Source organism: Plectropomus leopardus, chromosome 2 (genome assembly GCF_026936395.1).
Source record: "Plectropomus leopardus strain MGB_pleo_1.0 chromosome 2, ASM2693639v1, whole genome shotgun sequence".
Taxonomy (NCBI): Eukaryota; Metazoa; Chordata; class Actinopteri; order Perciformes; family Serranidae; genus Plectropomus; species Plectropomus leopardus.
The window spans coordinates 11627501-11648069 of record NC_142177.1 but is presented as its reverse complement, the minus strand read 5'-3'; the positions used below and the strand labels follow the sequence as shown (position 1 = coordinate 11648069).

The following is a 20569-nucleotide window of genomic DNA, read 5'->3' as shown; positions in this document are numbered from 1 at the left end:
AGGTAAGAACACTCACTCAGGGTGTGTTCAGTACAAACAGCACTTTCCAGCTCGGCGTTGAGTTACCTTTTAAGTAGTGTGACCCCCGGATCTTTTTTATATACACACACATACTGTAGCTGCATGTACAGTGCTAATACAGGCAAGCTGTTCTCTAGTAGCGTTACTTTATCTCAGAATTTTTCTAATCAGTCACCATCAGCACACACACAGAAACACACACACACATCCACAGGCCCTCAGACAGGCACGCAGGCGGGCACACCGCTATCTTCGTCTCACCCCCCCAGGGACAGGCCTCCCTTTTCATCTGCTATTTGTAGTTTGTTCATGCCCAATTTCATTACCAATTTTAATTCGTCTATAATTAAATCCTGCATATTCTCTCTGACACGTTGTTCTAAGCCGAGAGGGAGGGACAGGCCAGGCATGCATCACTCCTCGCCGTAATTACACACACAGATACACACGCGCGCACACACACATACAAACACACACACACGTAATTACACAAGCCATAATCAGCGGAGGAACCCTTTCTCCCCCGCATCCCCTCAACCCCCGAGCCGTGATGCTAAGTTTTGTAAATGAGTCTGACCCCAATCTGCGCCCGCCACCCTGACAGTGCAAACACACACACACACACACACACACACACACACACACACACACACACACACACACACACACACACACACACACGCCAGACACCAGTGCTATTGCAGTGCTATTTGCATTCGTCTCCGTGATGAAAGCCTAATTCTCCCAGTTAAAACATTAGCAGTCATTTACAGTGGGTCACAGCACATGTGCCACTCATCTCCACTCCCTCTGGCTGAGGGGGGTGGGGGGAGTGGAGGCAGAATTTGGGAAGAAAGAAAGAATTATGTACTAGAAAAAAAAATCAAGAGACTAATCTTTTTTCAGGTTCTCAGGTGTTATTTTAGCTACGAATGTCTCTATATTGTAAATGTTCTAGCATTGTTATCATTCCAGTTGTGTTCCTGCTTTCGCCTGATGCATGCTGGGAAACGTTGCTCCCACTGTGATACTAAATAGGAAGATCAGGCGAGATGATGATTAAAAAAATACATAGCAAGTGTTGAGATCCTTTACTGAAGTTAAAGTAGCAATACAGCACTATGAAAATACAAAAAAATATATAGAGAGTATAAGTCCTGCACTGAAAAAGTAAAAGTGTATGTATTATTAGCAAAATGCTCTCAAAGTATTTTAAGTAAACTACTTATGGTGCAGAAACGGGCCCCTGTGAATGTTATACTAATATATTTTATATTATTGAATAATTATTACTGATGCATGAATGTGTAGGCAGCATTTTAATGATTTAGTTTGTCAGTGTGGAGCTAATTTTAACTATTTCATATACTGTTGGACATTTAATCTATAAAAATATATCATTATATTAAATATACAAGGTAACTAACAATTTCAGCTGTAAAATAACTGTAGTTGAGTAAAAAGTACAGCATTTTCCTGTGAAACTGTACAAGTACCTCAAATCATTACTTAAGTGCAATACGCAAGTAAATGTACTTAATTACATTCCAACTATTCTAGAGTTTCCTTTGTGATGACCCAACAACCAGATTAGTGTTAAATTGTGCTAAAATATTGAAATCATTTGCTTAAGTTAGACCAATACTGCACTGTGATTATGATTATGACTATGTATTAGCAAAATGTATTTAATAACTAAAAGTATTCACAATGCAGGAAAAAGTGTTTAACTATTATATATTATTTTACATAATTATAAAAGATGTGTTAAAGTATGAGCAGCATTTTGCACATGTAGTGGTGTAAAAAGTGTAGTGGTATAAAAAATAAAACATCTTTTCCCGTGAAATGACAGAAGTAAATATGTTATTACTTAAGTACAGTAAGTACAGTACTTAAGTAAATGTACTTAGTTACACTTAATCACCGGAAGTCACAGAGTGTTAATTTCGTTTTCTGATTCTGTTGTATTCTATTCGAATTTTATTTATATGTGGGATGAATTTCACCCCCAAAAAATGACTGAAACCAACTGCATCTAAAAAAATGAAGAAAAAACAAAACAAACAAATGGGAAACTGCTTTTTGGTAAACTTCAAAGAAAATAAAACCTTGTCTTTAAGGCCTCTGGCCTATCATGCAGCACCTTGAAATAACATTCCACACTCATTTCTCCTCCTCTCTCAATCATCCCTTTCTTTTTCTCTCTCTCTTGTCTCGTCCTCATTCTCTGTCGCTTTCGTTTCCATGATCAATGACTTCCACTCCCTGACACCGCTGCTCTCCTCATGAAATATAACGGCTTATTAAAGGACATACATCTCTACGGCCCTATTTGACTCGCTGGGCTGCTATATAAATACATAAGGCCATGCCGAGCTATATTTAAAGGTCTGCCAGGCCAACGGCACAGGAAGCAGACACCAGACATTAATAGTTAAAATTCATAAAAGTCAGATGAGGAAGTAAAGATATTCCTGGCTGCCCCTGTCTCTTAACCCCCTCCCTCCCTCCATCCCTCCATCATCATCCCATCCCTCCCTCCTTAGTTTAGGGCTATTAGAGGAAGGACGGGGTCTCTCCTCAGTTCCTCCTCCCACCGTCTTTGCTCATCCTCTCCCTTTCCCTCTCTGGAGGAACTGACACTCAAATTAGTGCGCGGTTTCTGCAGAAATGGGTCAGCACCTACAATGGTGGGATCAGGCCAGGTGTGTGTGTGTGTGTGTGTGTGTGTGAGAGAGAGAGGGCGAGAGAGAGAACTCAATGTGTGTGATCATGAGTAGTGTGTGTGTGTGCGTGCGTGTGTGTGTGTGTGTGTGTGTGTGTGTGTGTGTGTGAGAGAGAGTTGGCTTTTTATGTGCATCTCTGTAATGAGGCTGTATAACGGCGAGATGTGTCTCTAACGGGCTAAGTGGGGCCGACTCTCCAAGCACCACGTTGGAGGTGAGAGAACTGTATAGGGCTGAGAGGCAGAGAGAGCGAGTGAGGAGAAGAGAGAGTGTGGAAGCAGGAGAGAGTGAGAGCAGTAGGGAAGTGTCTCATAAAGGACAGAAAGAGCCAATAACTGTCAAATCGGTCATATCTTTAGGAGCTGAGCAAAGTCCGCTTTAAAACTTGTGTGCAAGTGTGTGTATGTGTGTTATTGTACTTGTGTCACTCTGAGTGTATGTGCTAAATTTAGGCCATCATATTGAATCCATTTTCTGAAAACGAGGCCATTTTGGCCTATCCAAATGTTTCAAATACAAGCACAACCTGCCTGAAAATGTTTTTTTCCATTGTGGTCTCAGCCGACATCTGCTTGGTTTAGGGGTTCTTCAGTGGGCACAGACCACAGTTACTTTGCAGTGATCAGCTTTTATCCAGTGGAAGTTGTATGCCATATTTAAGTTTGAGTCAAAATATTTAACCAGACAGAGCTGCAGTCGAAACTTTTATTTTCTAAATCTGGTTTTCGCTAAAATCAGCGGAGCCCAACTAGTGGGTTGCTGTCCAAAAGTAGGTTGCGGGTCCATTCTGAATGGACCACAAGTGACTTGTGAATTTGTCAAGTTTGTAAAAAACTTTATTTTAAAGTACAGGAAATTTCTGGCACACAGCTTTTATTTTGAAAAGCCATTTCTGATTCATTCTTGCAATATGTTTGATTTCATTGTGACATGAGACAACATGTTATTTACATTTTGTAACATAAAATTCAAAAAGGGGTAAATGATCTAACTTTTTTACTTTTATTTGTTAGGATCCCCATTAGCTGTGCCCTAAATACCTGGGGTCTACATTAAAAAACATACACTAAACATCGCATTTAAAAAGATCCATTTGACACTGCTATCAACACAAATAGCAAACATAAGACATAATGTTTGGACCATGAACTAATGACTAAGGAGAAATCTGGACCCCGTGGCTGGACTAGTTGGGAACCACTCATCTAAACAACTTCAAACCAGTTTGCTTTATGGTCTGTTCTCTATCTTCCATCAGTTGAGTACACATTTAGTTTTTATATTTAGAATTTGCATTAGTGAGACCCAGGGGCGTTGTAGGGGCAAGTCAGCTTGATTACCCAGGGACCTGATGGGTGGGGGGGGGTTATCAAATTTCCTGAAATTCATAATTTAGTGTTGTTTACACTTTTTTAATTTCTATGTTATTAGAGCCATAACTTAATTAAAATTGGCTGAATAAATCAATTGAAAAAAAAAAACAAGCAGAGGCTCTCCCAGGTCTCTCTTACTCCTTACATGCCCTAGATGGTTTACCGCCCCTGTAATAGGATTCAACTTAAAAGTGTGACTGTGGCTAAAGAGTGACTGCTCACGCTGTTAGGGCACCAACAAACACTGTCATGTCATATCTTTCCCTGAGAAAGGAAAATTGGGTTCCAAGAAAGGAAAGAAAGAAAGAAAGAAAGAAAGAAAGAAAGAAAGAAAGAAAGAAAGAAAGAAAGAAAGAAAGAAAGAAAGAAAGAAAAAGAAAGCACAGTGACAGTTTGTAAAAATAAAAAAAAATTACAAACATGGATACAGGAAGGGCAGGGGCCCATAGAGGCTGTTTATGTATAGGACCTAGAATTTAAATATTTAAATTTCATCCACTGTACTACTGGTTAGATGTAGTCACTAGGATTTCCTGAGAGGAAAAAAGTACAAAAGAAAAGTGTGAGTATTGTAAGGTTTTACCTTCCATGTGGCTGTGTTTCTCCTGAAATAGGCAAACTTTCGTGTAAACCAGTTGTAGATCTCATTGAGAGTCAACTGTCTGTCTGGGGACTCCAGAATGGCCTGAGGACAGAAAGAGAGGAGACACAATGTGATTTAGAGGAGGAGAACACAGATGGAAAGAAGAGATGCTGAAACTGGATCACTGAAGAGACTTACATGACGTATAAGAGAGGCGTAGGTAAAGGGAGGCCTGACATCAGCGTTCTTGTAGAACTCACAGTTCTGAGCCAGCTCTGAAAAGAGAAGCATCATTAAGTTAAATTAGCTGGGCTTGTATTGTAACATGTAAAATGTTTTACAAATTTAAATGGGAATAAATGGAAATAATTAAAATAAATTTGGAAAGTGTCTCAGTGGCACTTTTTTTTTGGGGGGGGGGGGGTACATTTTTATTAATATTCTTCTTTAGAAGCCCATCATATATTCCTTTCTTTATACTTGTGAATATGAATGAATGTGACTTTATTATAAGTCACATACTTAAAAATAAATCGCTTGAATACCTGGAATTAAAACTAAGGCTGAAATAATTTTCTACTGCAAGACAGTCAAGAGATGGCAGCAAGTGCATCTCTCTTTGAGCCATGAATGAACGTGATCTCTGAATATATTACAGCGTTCTTGCAAAAGGAAATTTGCGAGGAAAAAAAAGATTAAAAATCATAGATGTAAGTCTATAACAAAGCTATAAATTATAACAAGGTAATGCATGATAATAATAATGATAAGAAAATCAACATAAAAAGGAAGGCACTGATTGAGTGAGTGTTCCAGTCTACCTGAGGCGATGGGGGTGCAGTACTTGTCGGAGTTGCGCCTACGTATGGGCCCAACGCCGTGCGTGTGGGAGTGGGAGTGTGTGTGCAGGCTGGAGGAGCTGATGACTGAGGGTCCCTGGCGCAGTGGGGTGATGGGGGCGGCAGCTGAGGTGGGGGGGTGAGGAAGACCCTCTGGGTAGACCTCACTGTCTCGCTTTAGCAGAGAGCCGCTGGAAGCCAGGTTCAGCTAAAGAGAGACACACAGAGAAATTAGTTCAGAATCAGCTTTTTTGGTTTGTGTAAGCATACTTTGTTGTAAGTATGCTTACACAAACAAGGAATTTGACTCTGTTTAGCTTTGCTCTAAATGTACAGGAATTAAACATTAAATATAAAAAAAATAAATAAAAAATTACAACAGAAAATTACAGTTTTAAATGTATGTATGCACAAGCCCTAATTAAACAATTTTAGCTACTATTTAATATTTAAGTCTGTGTGCCTAATAGCGCAGTTACAAGTAGTGCAAAGATGATTAGATGAGCTTAAACAGGATAACAAATGTAACAATGTGGAAATTTACACAAGGTATTTAAAAACAATGCAAAGGGTCATATGATTAAAAAGTATTAGTTAGTAAATTATAACTATTAAATAACTAACTATAAGTAAATTAGTTGTGACTTATGAGTAGTTATTATTAATTAGTATTAGTTGTGATGTGTGAATCCATTTATATTATGAACTTTAGCTGGGTGTATTCATTATTAATATAAAAATTAATAGTTTCTTTATTGGGGGTAGAGAATTGTTTTAGTGTAGGAACATAAAATGGATTTTCTACATGATGAATGCTTCTCTCATTTTTACTTTAAGGGTTCGCCATCTGCTGAGCGCTGCTGTTTATAGAGAAATATCATCTACACAAGACAGGATCAGGGTCAGCTGATATTAATGTATTAAACCACTGATTCCCAACCTGGGGGTCCCAGCCCCTGCTAGGGGTCACCACAGCTTCAGAGCATGTCATGAGGCCTAAAAAAAAGGTCTAAAAAAAAGTCTAGAAAAAAAAACAAAAGACGGTAGGCCCATATCTATTGATTTCATTCATTTCTGTGGGAACACTAAAAAGTTTGGATAATTATTAAGATATAGCTTGACCTTTAAAAAAGATTTCATAGGATAAGAGCTCAGTGAAGACCTGAACATTAGGTATTTTAACTCTGCTCAACAACTTCATACTGCATCAATACACAGTTAAAATAAAGAGCTAATAGAACCATCAGGAAGAAGAAAATGCTGAATTTGTAAAAAAAAAAATAATTAAAAAAAAAATTAAAAAACAACAACCTCATATGAGGCATTATTTACAAGAAATAATCTGCTCAAAATGCATCCAGATTGCTCATTTTACACAAACTTATTGCAGTTTCTGTGTTCTCTCTTTGGGATAACTGTACACTGTATTAGTTGATTTGTACTGTTATTGTTATCCATTGAATAAAATATGAAATATCATTGTCGGGGGTCATCAGTTTAGTCAATGCTTTTGTGTCATACACAACAAATCTCTTCCAAGAAAGTGTTTCTAAACAGTTTTTTCCAGTGCATCTAAGGTTGTAACTCAGTAAGTTTCCCTGCTCTGCGCTCTGTAATAGATAAAGCATAAAATAATGCAAACACACGGCACAGAAATAATGCAATCACACAGCACAGAGGGCCGACAGGCCCACGAGTCTACTCCTACCATTAATATGAAATAATTTAACCTATAGCTGTATAGGGCGCTCTATCCAGGAAAAAAAACTACTGTTAAGTCACATTACATAAAAATAAAGCCCCTAGAAATTTGTTTCCTTACCGCTTTGCATTCTTATGCACAATAACACACACACTCACACACACACACACTGAACATGCACATATACTGTATTTATACACACAGCGCTGGCTGCAATTAACCCTGCGCCTACAAATACAAAACCACACGACAGCATGTTTGTAAGAAGGGAACACACACATGCACTCTGCGGTGGCGAAGTCTTCACGGACCAATACGGCCCAATTAGGCAGAGCCTTACACACACAAAAACACACACAGTACACACAGAACCAGTACTCCCAGTCTCTCTGGGACAGCCGTTGCAGGGCTGCTAGTTTAGGACTAATTAAAACCACTTTCTGTGTGTGTGTATGTGTGTTGTCTATATGTTTGTAAAATGTGTGAATCGCCTTCTCTTTACTTCTTACTCTGCCCCCTCTCCCTACTATTTTAAGTAGACTGGAGGGGGCGGGGCTGTTTAACAGGTACTTCATTAACGCTGCAACCCTGCCACATCACCACGGCAACAGTCGAACCCTGTTAATTGAGGCCAAGCTTTGTTTCCATTCCTGACGCTCCTCCCCTGCCCCCTCCTCCTCCAATCCCTGACCCCGAGGCTCGTCTCCGGTGGTGACAGAACACGCCTCTTCCTGATTTCCCATTAGATGTTAATAGCAGCTGATCCCCCAGCGATCAACGCATCATCCAGACACACAAACACACACACAGACATGCACACACACCCACATTGCCACTCGGCTGCACCCATTTATATCCCCTCAAATTAAGACACTCTACCTCTAATTGACAATTAATTTCAACATCTTCATATTTTAATAAGACTCCTCGTCAATCTGAATAATGAAATATTCATTAGATACCTAATAACAGCCTCGCCAACCAGTGTGGACACACACACACACACACACACACACACACACACACACACACACACACACACACACACACATCACATTAAATTTCTATCCCTTTTGTGGGCACATACTGAAAACACTGAGAGGCTGCGTTAGCTGGTCTCTCTGACGAGCTGAGAAATTTTTGAAATGCTGAATCGGACACAAAACTATAGTTCAACTCGGACAGAGTATGAATGTGTGAATAGTTGGAATTTACGACTTTCTCTTTGGAATGAGGACACCATGAAGCATAGTTTTCTGGGCGACTACATGCAGAGTATCATGAGAGGTTTAAGACAGAGACAGAAGATGTGAAGGAAACAAGGACAGAAAGGAGTGCTGAGATGACTAAAAGTAGTCCCTGTTAGAGCTGAACAACACATTAACCCTCACTGGTCAATAGGGGGCGTAGATACCAAGCTAGACAGTAAGAGAGGAGCGTGAAATCCCAAGAAGGTTTAGGGGTAAAGAAACTGTTCGATTAAGAGGCATTTGTAGGTGAATAAGAGGTGAGAGTCAGAGTTTGGGTCAGAGAGTAGAAGGAAAGATGATGTCATTTAGGTTATGGGGTGCCAGTGTTTACTCACAGGTTGGTTAAAAGGCTTTGGCTCTGAAGGGCGCATGTGCAGATGGGTCATCATGGCCTGGAGTCGCTCGCTCTCTTTCGCCAGCTGTGAAACAAACAAGGGTGGTTATCGCCATGAAAAAACACCCTATCTCATTTGGTAACACTTAGATTGATATAATGTGGTATTGACACAGAATTACAATTACAATTACACCTCAGGCACAGAGATGAATATGAAAGTCAGCCGCCTCAGCACCCGGAGCTCTCTCACACACTTACACTAGCCTGCAGACACACTCGTCCCCGTTTGACATTGTTAACTGCCGTTTAATGGGTGCTGCTACAGCCTGTGGAAATGCTGCATCCTGCGTGTGTGTTTGTGCGTGAGTACAAGCGTACACATGTGTAGCCTCCAGAAACAACGGATCTACACTAAGACAGATAGCACCATTAACATACTCACACACTGCAGAGATGCACAAATATGAGATATTTAAACAAAGTGTTGCTGCTGTGTGTGTTAGTGTGTGTGTTAGTGCGTGTGTGTGTGTGTGTGTGTGTGTGTGTGTGTGTGTGTGCGTGTGTGTGCTGTCGGAGGTGGTGGGCTGCCTGTGGACTGCTGAGGGATGAAGTGACATGTCAGAGAGCGAGAGACGGCCGTTCTGATGTGATGTGACACCAGCTGCCTCTCTGTCACTTTGTGTTCCCTGGTGGTGGCTTCAGGGGCTCAGCTAAACGCTGTTTACCACCACCTCCACCAAACACAATGCTAACCCTAATGCCGGACAGCACACACACTCATGCGCAGTGATGTGAACAGGGTAGTGTTTCGGAAACTATGTCAAGATGTGTGTGAAAAGGGAGCCTTTGTTTTTTGCTTTTTTCACTTTTCTTACGTACCGTTTGTTTCACTTCTTGCCCAGTGTCGGTATTTTGCTTTTGCCGAAGCATTCAGATGTTTCAAGAGCATTGCGTGCATGAACCACTTTGAGAACATGAGAGGCCGTGCAGCCTGGTCCTCCGCCTTTCTAGCTCATGTCTCTCTCACACTCCCTCCCCTCTCAGCCTCGCTCTCTCTCTTACTGGTGACCAGAGCAGCTTTATAATTGGAGCAGCGATGGCAGCTTCCCTGCCGACTGCTCCTTTTAAATTACAAGCTCCACTGCTCTCCATAAACTCTGCCCTGCCTCAGACAAGTTACTGCCATTGACTGGCTGAAACAGTCTTCACGACTCTGTTTGTGAGCGGATGGAAATTAAGCGCGCATGTGTGTGTGTGTGTGACTCACCTGTATCTCCAGTTGCTGAACCACCTGCATTTGGACTCGGCACTGAGCAGTGCTGCGGTCATCTAGGGCATGCTCATTGTTCAAGTGCCTGGAGGTGAAGGGAAATGCAAGAGGATCAATTTATATGCACAAAGACTGTATAAAAGAAAGGATCAAACACTGATTGTCTCACTTTTAGGATGATTTCTTAGTGACATTGAATCAACAGAATCCTTGTGAAATTCACAGGTCCCTTAAAATGAAACCCCAGCTCTTTCACTTTTATTTAAACCGAGTTATGAGCTGTTTCAGCACTATAAAAATAAATCATAATCTTGGAGGTTTATTTTGTCTAGTGAAGGACGCGGCAGCTGTGTTTTGTGTGTGTATACTTCATTGGTGCTCAGTGAGCCATGATCCAAGACAACCACCTGGATATGAGCTCATGTGTTATCGCACAAAGCCTTATCTTAAGACTTTCTGTTAGCTAAACTCCACATATTAACACTGGTGTGCATGTGTGTGTGTGTGCATGCATGTGTGTGTATGTGTGAATGGTGGCGCTGTTTGTTTCCTCCAATGTGGGAGGACTCGGGACCTTCTGATCTTTCCCAGCCCACCCCTCCCTGTTTCCCTTCCTCCATCCCTTTCTCTCTGCTCTTTCATCGACAAGGTTATTCACAGGTTGCTGCTGCCTGCCCAGTGTGTGTATGAGTGTGTGTATCAGAGTGAGTTTTGCATTGTCCTTTGGTGTTAAATTATAATCCAAATAATCTTCATAAATCCACTTTTCTGACTTGTTTGTTGTGAAATGCATGTTACACAATATGTGTGTGACTCTTTGAGTGTGTGTGTCTTTAAGAAAGCAGAAAGTTAGGCAATATCAGGCGAAGAAATGAAACAAAAACAATGATGTCATGGCGTGGCTAATCCAGTCAGATAGACGGCTCAACACAAGTGCACGATAATAATAACAAAAACATGATCTCACTCCTCTTTCTCTCTTTCACTCTGTTAAGCTCTCTCTCCCCCTCTCTTCCTCACTCGCACTCCTGTCCACTCTCCCCATCCCACTCGTCTTCCCCCGCAACTCCCCAAATGCCTATGATTCACACTCATTCCAACCAAATCTGCCCCCAAAAACCCTCCCCTCTCTCTATAGTCTGGCCATAAACAGTAGCAGGTTTTTTTTTTTCGATGTGTCCCGACAATGAGGCTCTGTTTACTCCTCTGAGTGCTGGCAGACAAGGCTTTAACCCACATTACACCCAGCTCCACCGACCACAGCCAGAGTATTATACCAGAGGACGGGGAGGGAGGGGAGGTGGGACAAGAGAAGAGAAGAAAGGCCTGAAATAGTGGAGTGTCTCCCTCCTCTGTTCTTCTGCTCTTCCCTTTTCCCTCCTGGGGCGATGACTAAAGCTGGCTGGAAGGGAGCGCACTGTCGGACTGACGGCATTATCTGTCACTGCCTCTTTTTTTTTTAATCTCCCTCTCTCTCTTACACACACTCTTTCACTCTATCTCTTTTTCTCCTTCCATCTGCCCCGGGGCTACGTGAAATGAGACACCAAACAACAGCTTTCCTCTCCAAACTTTCCCAGCCTGCCTGCATGCTTTGATCTGACTGTCCGATGCCATCACAATCACCACGCACACTTCTGTGATTATGTGTGTGTGTGCGTATTTCATCACCCCGGCTTATTAATATCACCATAGCTCAAATAGCTAAGAGTTCCACGCCGATAATGAGAGTGTGAGTTTGTTTAGGGCTTCATTAAAGGGCTTGTGAAGCCTTCGTTAGCAGCCGCAGTGCCACGGGGAAGTCCGCCGTACTGTGTGTGTGACAGAGGAGGAGGCAGCAGAATGTCAAGGCCAGAGACTGCATTGACATCCCCCCACTGACTCCAAAAGTGCCAAATAATATGATGGAGGAAGAGTGGGATGAGTGAGATATAAGTTTGTTTGATGTCTTTACTTTTGTCTGGGAAACAAAAAGATGTGCATGCAGATGAGGTAATTAACTGTAATTTCCTCTTTAGGCAAAGAAACAATGACTCTTCAGAGGAAAAGCATACAAAACACAAACACAGACAATAAAACATAAACACCAAATGAAGAAAAGACTCCATTGCAAGTACTATCACAAGAACAAAGAGGAAGAGGAAAGTGTTGTAGGAGGAGCTCAAAGAATTCCTCGAAAAACGGAAAATGTACACACATGTTGAGTCTATGTGTGTGCCTGTGTGCGTGTGTGTTTGTGCGTGTGTGTGTGTGTGTGTGTGTGTGTGTGTGTGTGTGTGTGTGTGTGTGTGTGCATGAATGAGCCTCAGAGCAAATGTGATGTAACAGATTGCAACTGATAAATTAGTGAGCCAATGAGCAACAGCAGTCAGGTACGTGACTGACACTCCACGTTTAGGGCAAACTGCTTCACTTTGCTCTGCTTTATCTTTTGTTCCTGCTGGTGATCTGAATCAGAGAAGGTGTTTTGCCTTTAGCATTATTGAGGCTTTTTTTTTTTTTTTTTTTCTAAAAAGGTGTGTTTGTTTCCAGTTAGTGAGAAAATGTAAGAAAGTTTTGATGTGGTCTTAAACCTTATTTATGGCCAATATGAGTGAAATGTGTGTAGCTGCAAAATTCGGGTTTGCAGCCAAGAAGTTTGCACATTACTGCTTAAATTGAAACAATACTGAAGTAAGATGATTCTGCTGATATTTATCTGTGATGTTTTGAGAATAAAGAACTTGGACAAAAGTCTGAGAGGAAGTCTGGAAATATTTGACTCCTCCAAGGTAACTACAGACACATCCGAGAGCCCTTAAAGCTGAAAACTGACACTTTAAAGGAAAACTCCCCTCGTTTATGGTGAATTAGTGCATAAAACTTTGTTTTGCCCTATCCATGCATTAGAGTGATTATATGGGAGTGTTTTAAATAGTAAGGCTCTAGCAAAAATGCATGTGTTTAAGGAAGTACTGATCATACGACTGGATAAATGAGGCTAGGATTATAATACATGAGTTCTGAGAGAGTTTGCAAACAAATGTTTTGATATAGTTTTGCTGTTGTTAAATGGTGACCCCTTTTTGTTTCCGTTGATAAAGAATTTTCTCTTTTGGGATTCTTCCTTCTTTGTAGAGGTATGCAAGAAGAGCAAAGTTTTCCCCAGAAATTCAACAAATCACAGGATGAGAAATAAAGGAATTATCATTTTGTGGGTGAAGTATTTCTTGAACAGGTGTGCTGGTCTAAACAGAACCTCTACCACTGTTGTCTTTTTCCAGTAGCTGTATTGAATATGCAGTCTGTAGAAACTTTCGTTTTAAAGTCATCATCCCTGTCAAGCACTTACGTATGTTTTTCATTATGTAGTTTATCATTTTTTTTATTTGTAATCCCAACCTCATACCAACGTCATATTTTTGGGTGGTTGACTTACTTGATGAACTGTCCCATGTCCTCACACAGTGCTTCACAGCCGGGCCACTTACACTCTCCATGGCCGTAAAGAGGATGGGAGCCAGCATGCTCCTCATGACTGTGGGGGGAAGAGACACATGAAAAGAGTGAGGTCGTAAAACAGATTTTTCATATGTTATTATGTGCATAAAACATACAGCAAACAAAGATAGTTTTTTTCTAAATAAAAAGTGAAGCCTTAATAAGCCACAAATTCACACACTAACATACACACACATGCAAAACTAACTGTAGCAGCAGAAGCATTAGTACAGCCATACAGCTGAGTCTGGTTAGCAGTCATTAGTTTGTACGGCTCACGAAGCCAAGTGCAGAGAGAGGAGGATAGAGCAGAGTGGGGTCAGTTACAGAAGCCAGGCAAATAAGGGAATTGGTCCAGCAACCTCAGAGGCACATTCTCAAGTCCATGACCTGTCTTTCTGTCCTTGGCGCATGTGTTGTGTGTGTTAGTGTTGGTGTGTGTTCTTATGTTTCAGGAGCTGACACAGAGTCGGCACAGGACCAACCAGCCATGACTGATTGGCGGCGGCTGCCGTCATGTGCTGGTTGTTCTTTTGTGGTGAGCTTATGTGTGTGCGTGCACGTGTGTGTTTTTGTGTGCAGCGCATCTGTGCATATTTATGTGCGTTTGTGTGTTTGTATGTGTGTGTGGCGATGAAAGACTAAGCCAGGTTTGGTTTGGACCCAGGGTAAAATAACTGCATCCGTGCATGTGTGCGTGCGTGCACGTGTGTGTGTGTGGCAGGTCCAGTAGCAGATGTGGTTCAGACCTGGACCTTCGCCGGCGACTGCTGTCTCCACATATATTTACATGACTGTGTATGAGTGTGTGTGTGTGTGTGTGTGTGCACGTGTGTGTGTGGGGACTGGGATGGGGATTCTCCCAAATCAACATCAGAAGGTTGTCTAACAAAAACCATTTGTCTCGCAGATGGAAACATGTCTCTCTCCCTCTCCCTTTTGCTTCTTTGCCTCTTCCTGATCATATGTGCTGGCTGAGGTTGGAGCTTGTGTGTGTGTGTGTGTGTGTGTGTGTGTATGCGTGTGTGTGTGTGTGTGTGTGTGTGTGTACGTGTGTGTTGGCTGTGGTTGAGTCAACTCAGAAGCAGCTCAGACAGCAGACATGACAAACTGCTGGCAACCACATTCTCCTCCACATCAGCCATGCATTAGCTTAGCAGGCTAACACACTAACGCTACCCTCTTCGTCTCTACTGAAGCCAACTCTGTCGGGACACCAGCAGCCCCCTGTAGCTGCAATATGATAGTGAGTGACATATTTGACCAACTAATGGAAGCTCTCTTAATTGATATTTGCACACCCACCCTGACCCTCCTTCAAAATGAGGTCAGAGGTCAGAGGTCAGAGGTCAGAGGTCAGAGGTCAGCGATACCCCTAGCGCAAACAGTGCTAAAAGTCACTGCAGACCACCCTACTGTGGAGTTTCTCTGTCTTGTCCACTCATGTGCGTGTATGTGTGAGTGTGTATGTGCTACTCACTGGCTGCTGGGGGGTTGGCCGCCTTTGGAGTAAAGGGGGACATGATCATCTCCGCTGTCTGCCTTGGTGAAGGAGGATATCCACTCAAACAGTCTGGCTCTTAAAGACGGAGACAAGCCCATGAGCAGCCAACAAAACCATGGGACAACACAGTCCTCATACTATGTGTGGTCCTAACAAATGTATCCCCAATATGTCATCACAGAAACAAGGCATTCAACACCACAGCAAATTTAGATCTACACAGATGACTAACTCCCATTCTCTACCCGATGGCCTGCATCCACCATCATCTCCTCTCCTCTGTACTATACTTGCATGTGGTTGACAGCATACCGGCAGAACATACTGAACCCAACACACCTCCTGTCAAATGAGCTGAGAGACGTTTACACCCTGGTGATGTGTGATATGCTGCATGTGCGTGTCTTGTGTTTACGTGCGTAGGTATGGAGGAACAGCTAAAAGCTAAAACCTAAAAGTCCAAAAATGACATGGCAAGAGTGTGTGAGTTAGAGAGACTGCAGGTCACACAGAGGACAGATGCACCATCACAGTGTGGATGTTTTAAAGGAGCTGTATGCGACATTTAGAACATCAATATAGCAGCAAACCACTATTTGCTCTGTAAAGATATAGTGGAATAATGACGTCCTGAGCAGAGAGTGAAGTCTTGCTCACTGTGTGTTGTAGGTCTGGTACAGTCCTCACATGTATATTAGTGCATGTGAGTCCTTGTGTATTCCTGTGGTTTGCTCGCTGCAACTGTCCTGCACTCATATGGTGGTTACCACTGGCATTGAGACAATGTGATGGCTGAAACATGGTTCCCAACCTCCAATTTACCCCCAGGTTAACACCATTATCTCCACCAGTACTGTTTGTTGTCGTTAGTGCTGTTTATTGAGTTAGCACTGTAAGCTGCTAGCTATCTGCTCAGCCACCTCCATACTGAGAACTGTGTGCAAACAACCCCGTCCCAGACTCTGAATCATAGATGCGCTCCGAATGTCTCATACTGCTCCTTGAAATATCTTTGACGTGTTATACGTTAAAGTACCTGTCTCTCTTTGGGGTGTGGCTCTGTCCGTTGGCCAGGCTGTGCAGTGGGATGTGAGCGCTGGCAGCTTTGGGGAAGGCTGAGGTAGAATTGGAGCTGTTGGTGCTCAAGTCCAGGCCCTCGGCCTGTTTCAGGGCCTCCTCACTGCTCGGCACCCCCGACACCTCCTTCCACAGCTGTTGGAGGTCCGACGGACACATCGCTGCAGAGAAGGAACACAGTCAGTTAACATTACATTTGAATGCAAATATTATTATAGGATATTTAATTTAAAGATATACTATACAGGATATATCTTGAACAACAGTATTAGGACTTGTACAAAAGTAATCCCTCTCTATTATCACTTATGGCCCACTGGAAGTGTGTGACAGTGTATTTATTTGCAGAGACTCTGCCCTATGCCTGTTTTTTCTAATTTTCTTCGTATTTCGCTGTATTAAGGACATTCCTGTGCACTGCATGCAGGTGAGGTCAGTACTTTATAAAAAGGTAGCGACCTTGAAATTGCGGACATGTTGCAAATATTGCCAGAAAAAACACTGAAAAAGGTTGCTCAATATCAAGAGTGCATCTGGCATTGGCTTTTAGCTTCATATCTTAAAGAACAGAGTTCCTTCAGCTGAGTAAGTTAGATATCTGACTTTTTTGGACTTTTTAATGCCACTCGAAAATAGATTTAAGACCAATTTTACAATATTAAAATTGAAAAGAAAAAACACAAACCAACACCAATCCATAGGGCAAGGGACCATTTTGCCCAATTTTAGGGTAAAATAGAAGGGTGTCTGCTGGCAAGTAATCGTGGCAATTTTGTGTTTTTCACTTGGCATGTGGGATACCAAAAATATTTTTTCATGAAATACACCAATCCCCATATGCATTGCCTTTTACTATTTTCAGAAATGTGTGATATAAAATATGAGTGTTGATGGTAGCATTTTCCTGACATCCTAAATTATTTTAAAAAAAATAGATGTAACCAATTATTTTGAGATTTTACAATGCAGTGTTAAAAAAGACTCATAAAATCCTACATTCCATATCTTACCATTTTTAAAAATTTCAAAGACTGATTTAATACATTTTTATAAAAATTAAGGCCATATTTTTGATTTAATTAATTTAATGACTTTTAAAACGTTGTGAGGATCCTCTGTTTTTCCTAGAGGGAGAGAGTGGGACAAAAGCAACGTAGAACAAATCTATTTTCTGTTGGACAGGTATATACTGGTTAGCTTAATCAGCTTGCTACAGTTTTCCATTAAAATAAATCTTTCCAACAATAGTAGCTTGCAGTGTATGTAAAAGCAGTGCAGGGAAGAGGGGTCAAGAATGAATGTTGTGTTTACAAACAGTAGCAGATATTAATTCACAGTATACCCATAAGTTAAGCTCATTCAAACAAAGCTAAGAAGAACTGTTATTAATAATTAGTCATCTGAGACAAAATATCTACAAAATCAGACACACTTTAAATAAACTGTCACAGGGAGCTGCAGCTAACTATTCTAATCCACATTAAACACACATGCAACTATTACAGTCCTCTGGGAGTGGTTAAGAGAGGAAAATAGGCCAAACTAAAACAGACCAAAAGTTAATTTCTGCATGTTTTTGTTATCTTTCCAGATATCCACTATTCCTCAACTATTTCTTAAACTCTGTTAGCAATTGCTACTGTCCACCAGCACCACTGCTCCTGTCACTACCACTATTTGTCTGAGCAGGGTGGGTGCACACTTCGAGTTCTTTCTAGTTGCAGCTTTGTTATTTCTGCTCCAATTTCACAGTGAGAGAGACGCCTAAAATGCCACAGCCTACTCCGATGGGTCTTACCATGCACGTACACACACACACAGCCACACATATACACACACACACACATCTGCGCATACACACACATACACAGATCTCGCAGCAATCCAAATATTATGTCTGCTTTGTCTGCATTCTTCTGTGGTCCCGCCAAAACAAAAGTTCTCACTCTGGAGGAATGAGGCGGTGTGTGCATAGATTTCTGTACGTGTGTGTGTGTATTATCCAAGAAACCCGACCAATCTGTGGACACGCCCAGAGAGTGAAAGTGTAAAGTAGTTAAGGGATTGTTAGATAAAGTGTTTCCTCTTCTGACTTATCAGACCTGCTCATACCACATATATTCAACGCAAAATACTAGTGAAAAATTAAACTTTAAAAGAAAAAAAAGATTCTGGTGAAAGTTAATCTGGTGATATTTATTTATTGTTCATGATCATGGACTCTATGTTTATTATTTACTGTACAAATATTCCCCCTGGGAACAAGTTTTTGAAAGTTTACAACAGTTTACTCATGAGTGCAAAGCAAGCAAATTGTAAACAGCCGAGGGCAGAAAAGATTTGTAAACAAAAAAAACAAAAAAAAAAATCCAGACTTAGTGTGCATTCAGGTGAAAATACAAACACAAACCCCCTCAGCTAGTGTTGACACATACAAAGTATTTGAGAGGTTTAGATTGCTTTTGTTGCTAACTGTTCTAACGTACACACCCACATCTGGCTGCTAGGGTCATGTTACTTTCACATTGATGTCTGCAGACATGAGACATGCTAGGAAGTAGCTTAAGTTACCCAGAAGGTGGGGTCTAACAGGATGAAGTCAAATCTAATGGATTTTTTTTGTATGAGAGTGAAAAAACTGCTGAAACACACAATGCTTCTCTGTGCTGAGAAAACACAGTTTGATTTTCATTCAGATTAGTTCAGTGTTCTCTGGGTTTTATTTTTGGCCATGAGCTCTGCAGTCATGAGATACCTACAAAGTGCCTCCATCTTAGTGCAGTAAGAGAAATAAACAAAAACCACAGCAGCAGGACCCCCCCCATGTCAAATACCCCCCCACCACCACCACCAACTGCCTACCGGACACAACAGCCCTTTGAGGCGGGGCAGCAGTGTGTGCAGTTGTGTGTGTAGGTGCGGGTGTTTATGCATGTGTGTTTGTGTGTTTGTGTGGCATGGCTGGTCAGAGGAATGCTCTGGCTCACGCCTGGCTGAGCCGTCACAATGGACCGGCTCTTTCACACTGCAGGGAAATTCCACTCTGATACGGGGAGAGAGAAAGAGAGAAAGAAGGAGATGCAGAAGCCAAATGTGTTTGCAACTGTCTAAGAAGTAACACTCTTCTTTTTAAAAACTGTCTCTTTATTTGTTTTCAATTTGTTGTACCCGTTTTTTTTTCACACTCTGTAAACTGGAAATTCTACTTACTCTCTGGTGGACAAACACACACACGCCCTGCCCTCTAGCATTTAAACAGACTAATGCACATTAGCACTTAAGTTTCTGTGCAAGTGTTGCCTGTTACATTAATCTTATATAAATTTTACTGTTTAGAGTTTAAAATTGATTTGAGTTGTTTTTGTCAGATTTAGATCACGGAGCGACAAAAACAGTTTGTGAGTGTGCCTGCGCATGAGAGACAGGGAGATCAGAGGAAAGGAAACTACTCTGTTTGGTCAACTCAGTCAGCGCTTTAGCAATGTTACGGCCACTTTAGAGCCCCTAAAGCATTCTCTGCGTGTGAGGTAGTGTGTGTGTGCGCGGGTTAGATATTACTGTGTGTAAAGACAAAAGTGGATGCATGCATACATGTACACACACATTCATGAGGGGCAGGCCAGTCAACAGTCAACATTTATCTTTCTAAAGCCATGCTGACAAAATGAAGAGACTGTGGGAGAAGTTACATATAGGAACAAAAAAAATCCATTGGGCATAGCAATAGCAAAACGATGATGTTCTTGTGTCTGGCTAATCTCAAGTACATACATACATACATACACACACACACACACACAGACACACACACACACTCAAGCACATGCACACACCTCCAAGCAGGGGGCTTAGTGGCATATTTTACCTATTATCCAAATGAGTACCTTCCACAAACCCACCAATCAGGTTCCCTTTTATCTTTTATAGGCTGATTAACTTAACAGGCTTCACATGCGGCACTGGGCACAGGCCTGTGTGTGCGTGTGTGCTCAGTTATGACCGTGTGTATGCATGCTTGTGTAGGATGTGTCTGTGTGACTGAGTGTGTGTGCATGCATGCGTGCACGTACCTTGCTGCAGAGACTGCATGGCGGCGGTGGGCTGCAGTGGGACCAGGCCTTGTCTCTGGAGGTTGAGGATGTGCTGCTGCTGAAGCTGCTGCATCTGGATCAGCTGCTGCTGGAAGGCCAACTGCTTACTGCCTAACTGCTGTGGGAGAGAAGACAGAGGGACAGAGGTTTAAAAAAAATGTTATCATTTTACATATTACTTGCATGTTATCCACACATTATTTTATCTTTACTTCTGAATTATTTCTATCCATTCTGGAAAAAAAGTCATTAACACCAAAATATATACTATATCTCAAATATAGCACCCACTGGTACTTTTTCAGTAAGAAAC

At 41.7% G+C, this 20569-nt stretch overlaps 1 protein-coding gene across 3 annotated transcripts in view; it reads right to left on the bottom strand.

Moving 5' to 3' along the window:
- The window catches only part of foxp4 (forkhead box P4), a 107822-nt gene that overhangs the window by 9586 nt on the left and 77667 nt on the right, over positions 1–20569 (bottom strand). The window contains exons 6-14 of one of the 3 annotated variants that reach the window (XM_088085134.1): positions 20236–20371; positions 16125–16326; positions 15065–15163; positions 13523–13621; positions 10102–10189; positions 8833–8916; positions 5528–5753; positions 4905–4981; positions 4707–4808 (exon numbers count right to left, since the gene is read on the bottom strand). In XM_088085134.1, coding sequence (XP_087941260.1) covers positions 4707–4808; positions 4905–4981; positions 5528–5753; positions 8833–8916; positions 10102–10189; positions 13523–13621; positions 15065–15163; positions 16125–16326; positions 20236–20371 — 1113 coding nt within the window. Of the gene's footprint in view, positions 1–4706; positions 4809–4904; positions 4982–5527; positions 5754–8832; positions 8917–10101; positions 10190–13522; positions 13622–15064; positions 15164–16124; positions 16327–20235; positions 20375–20569 lie in introns of all 3 variants that reach the window. The other 2 variants (XM_088085132.1, XM_088085137.1) reach the window with 2 other exon arrangements.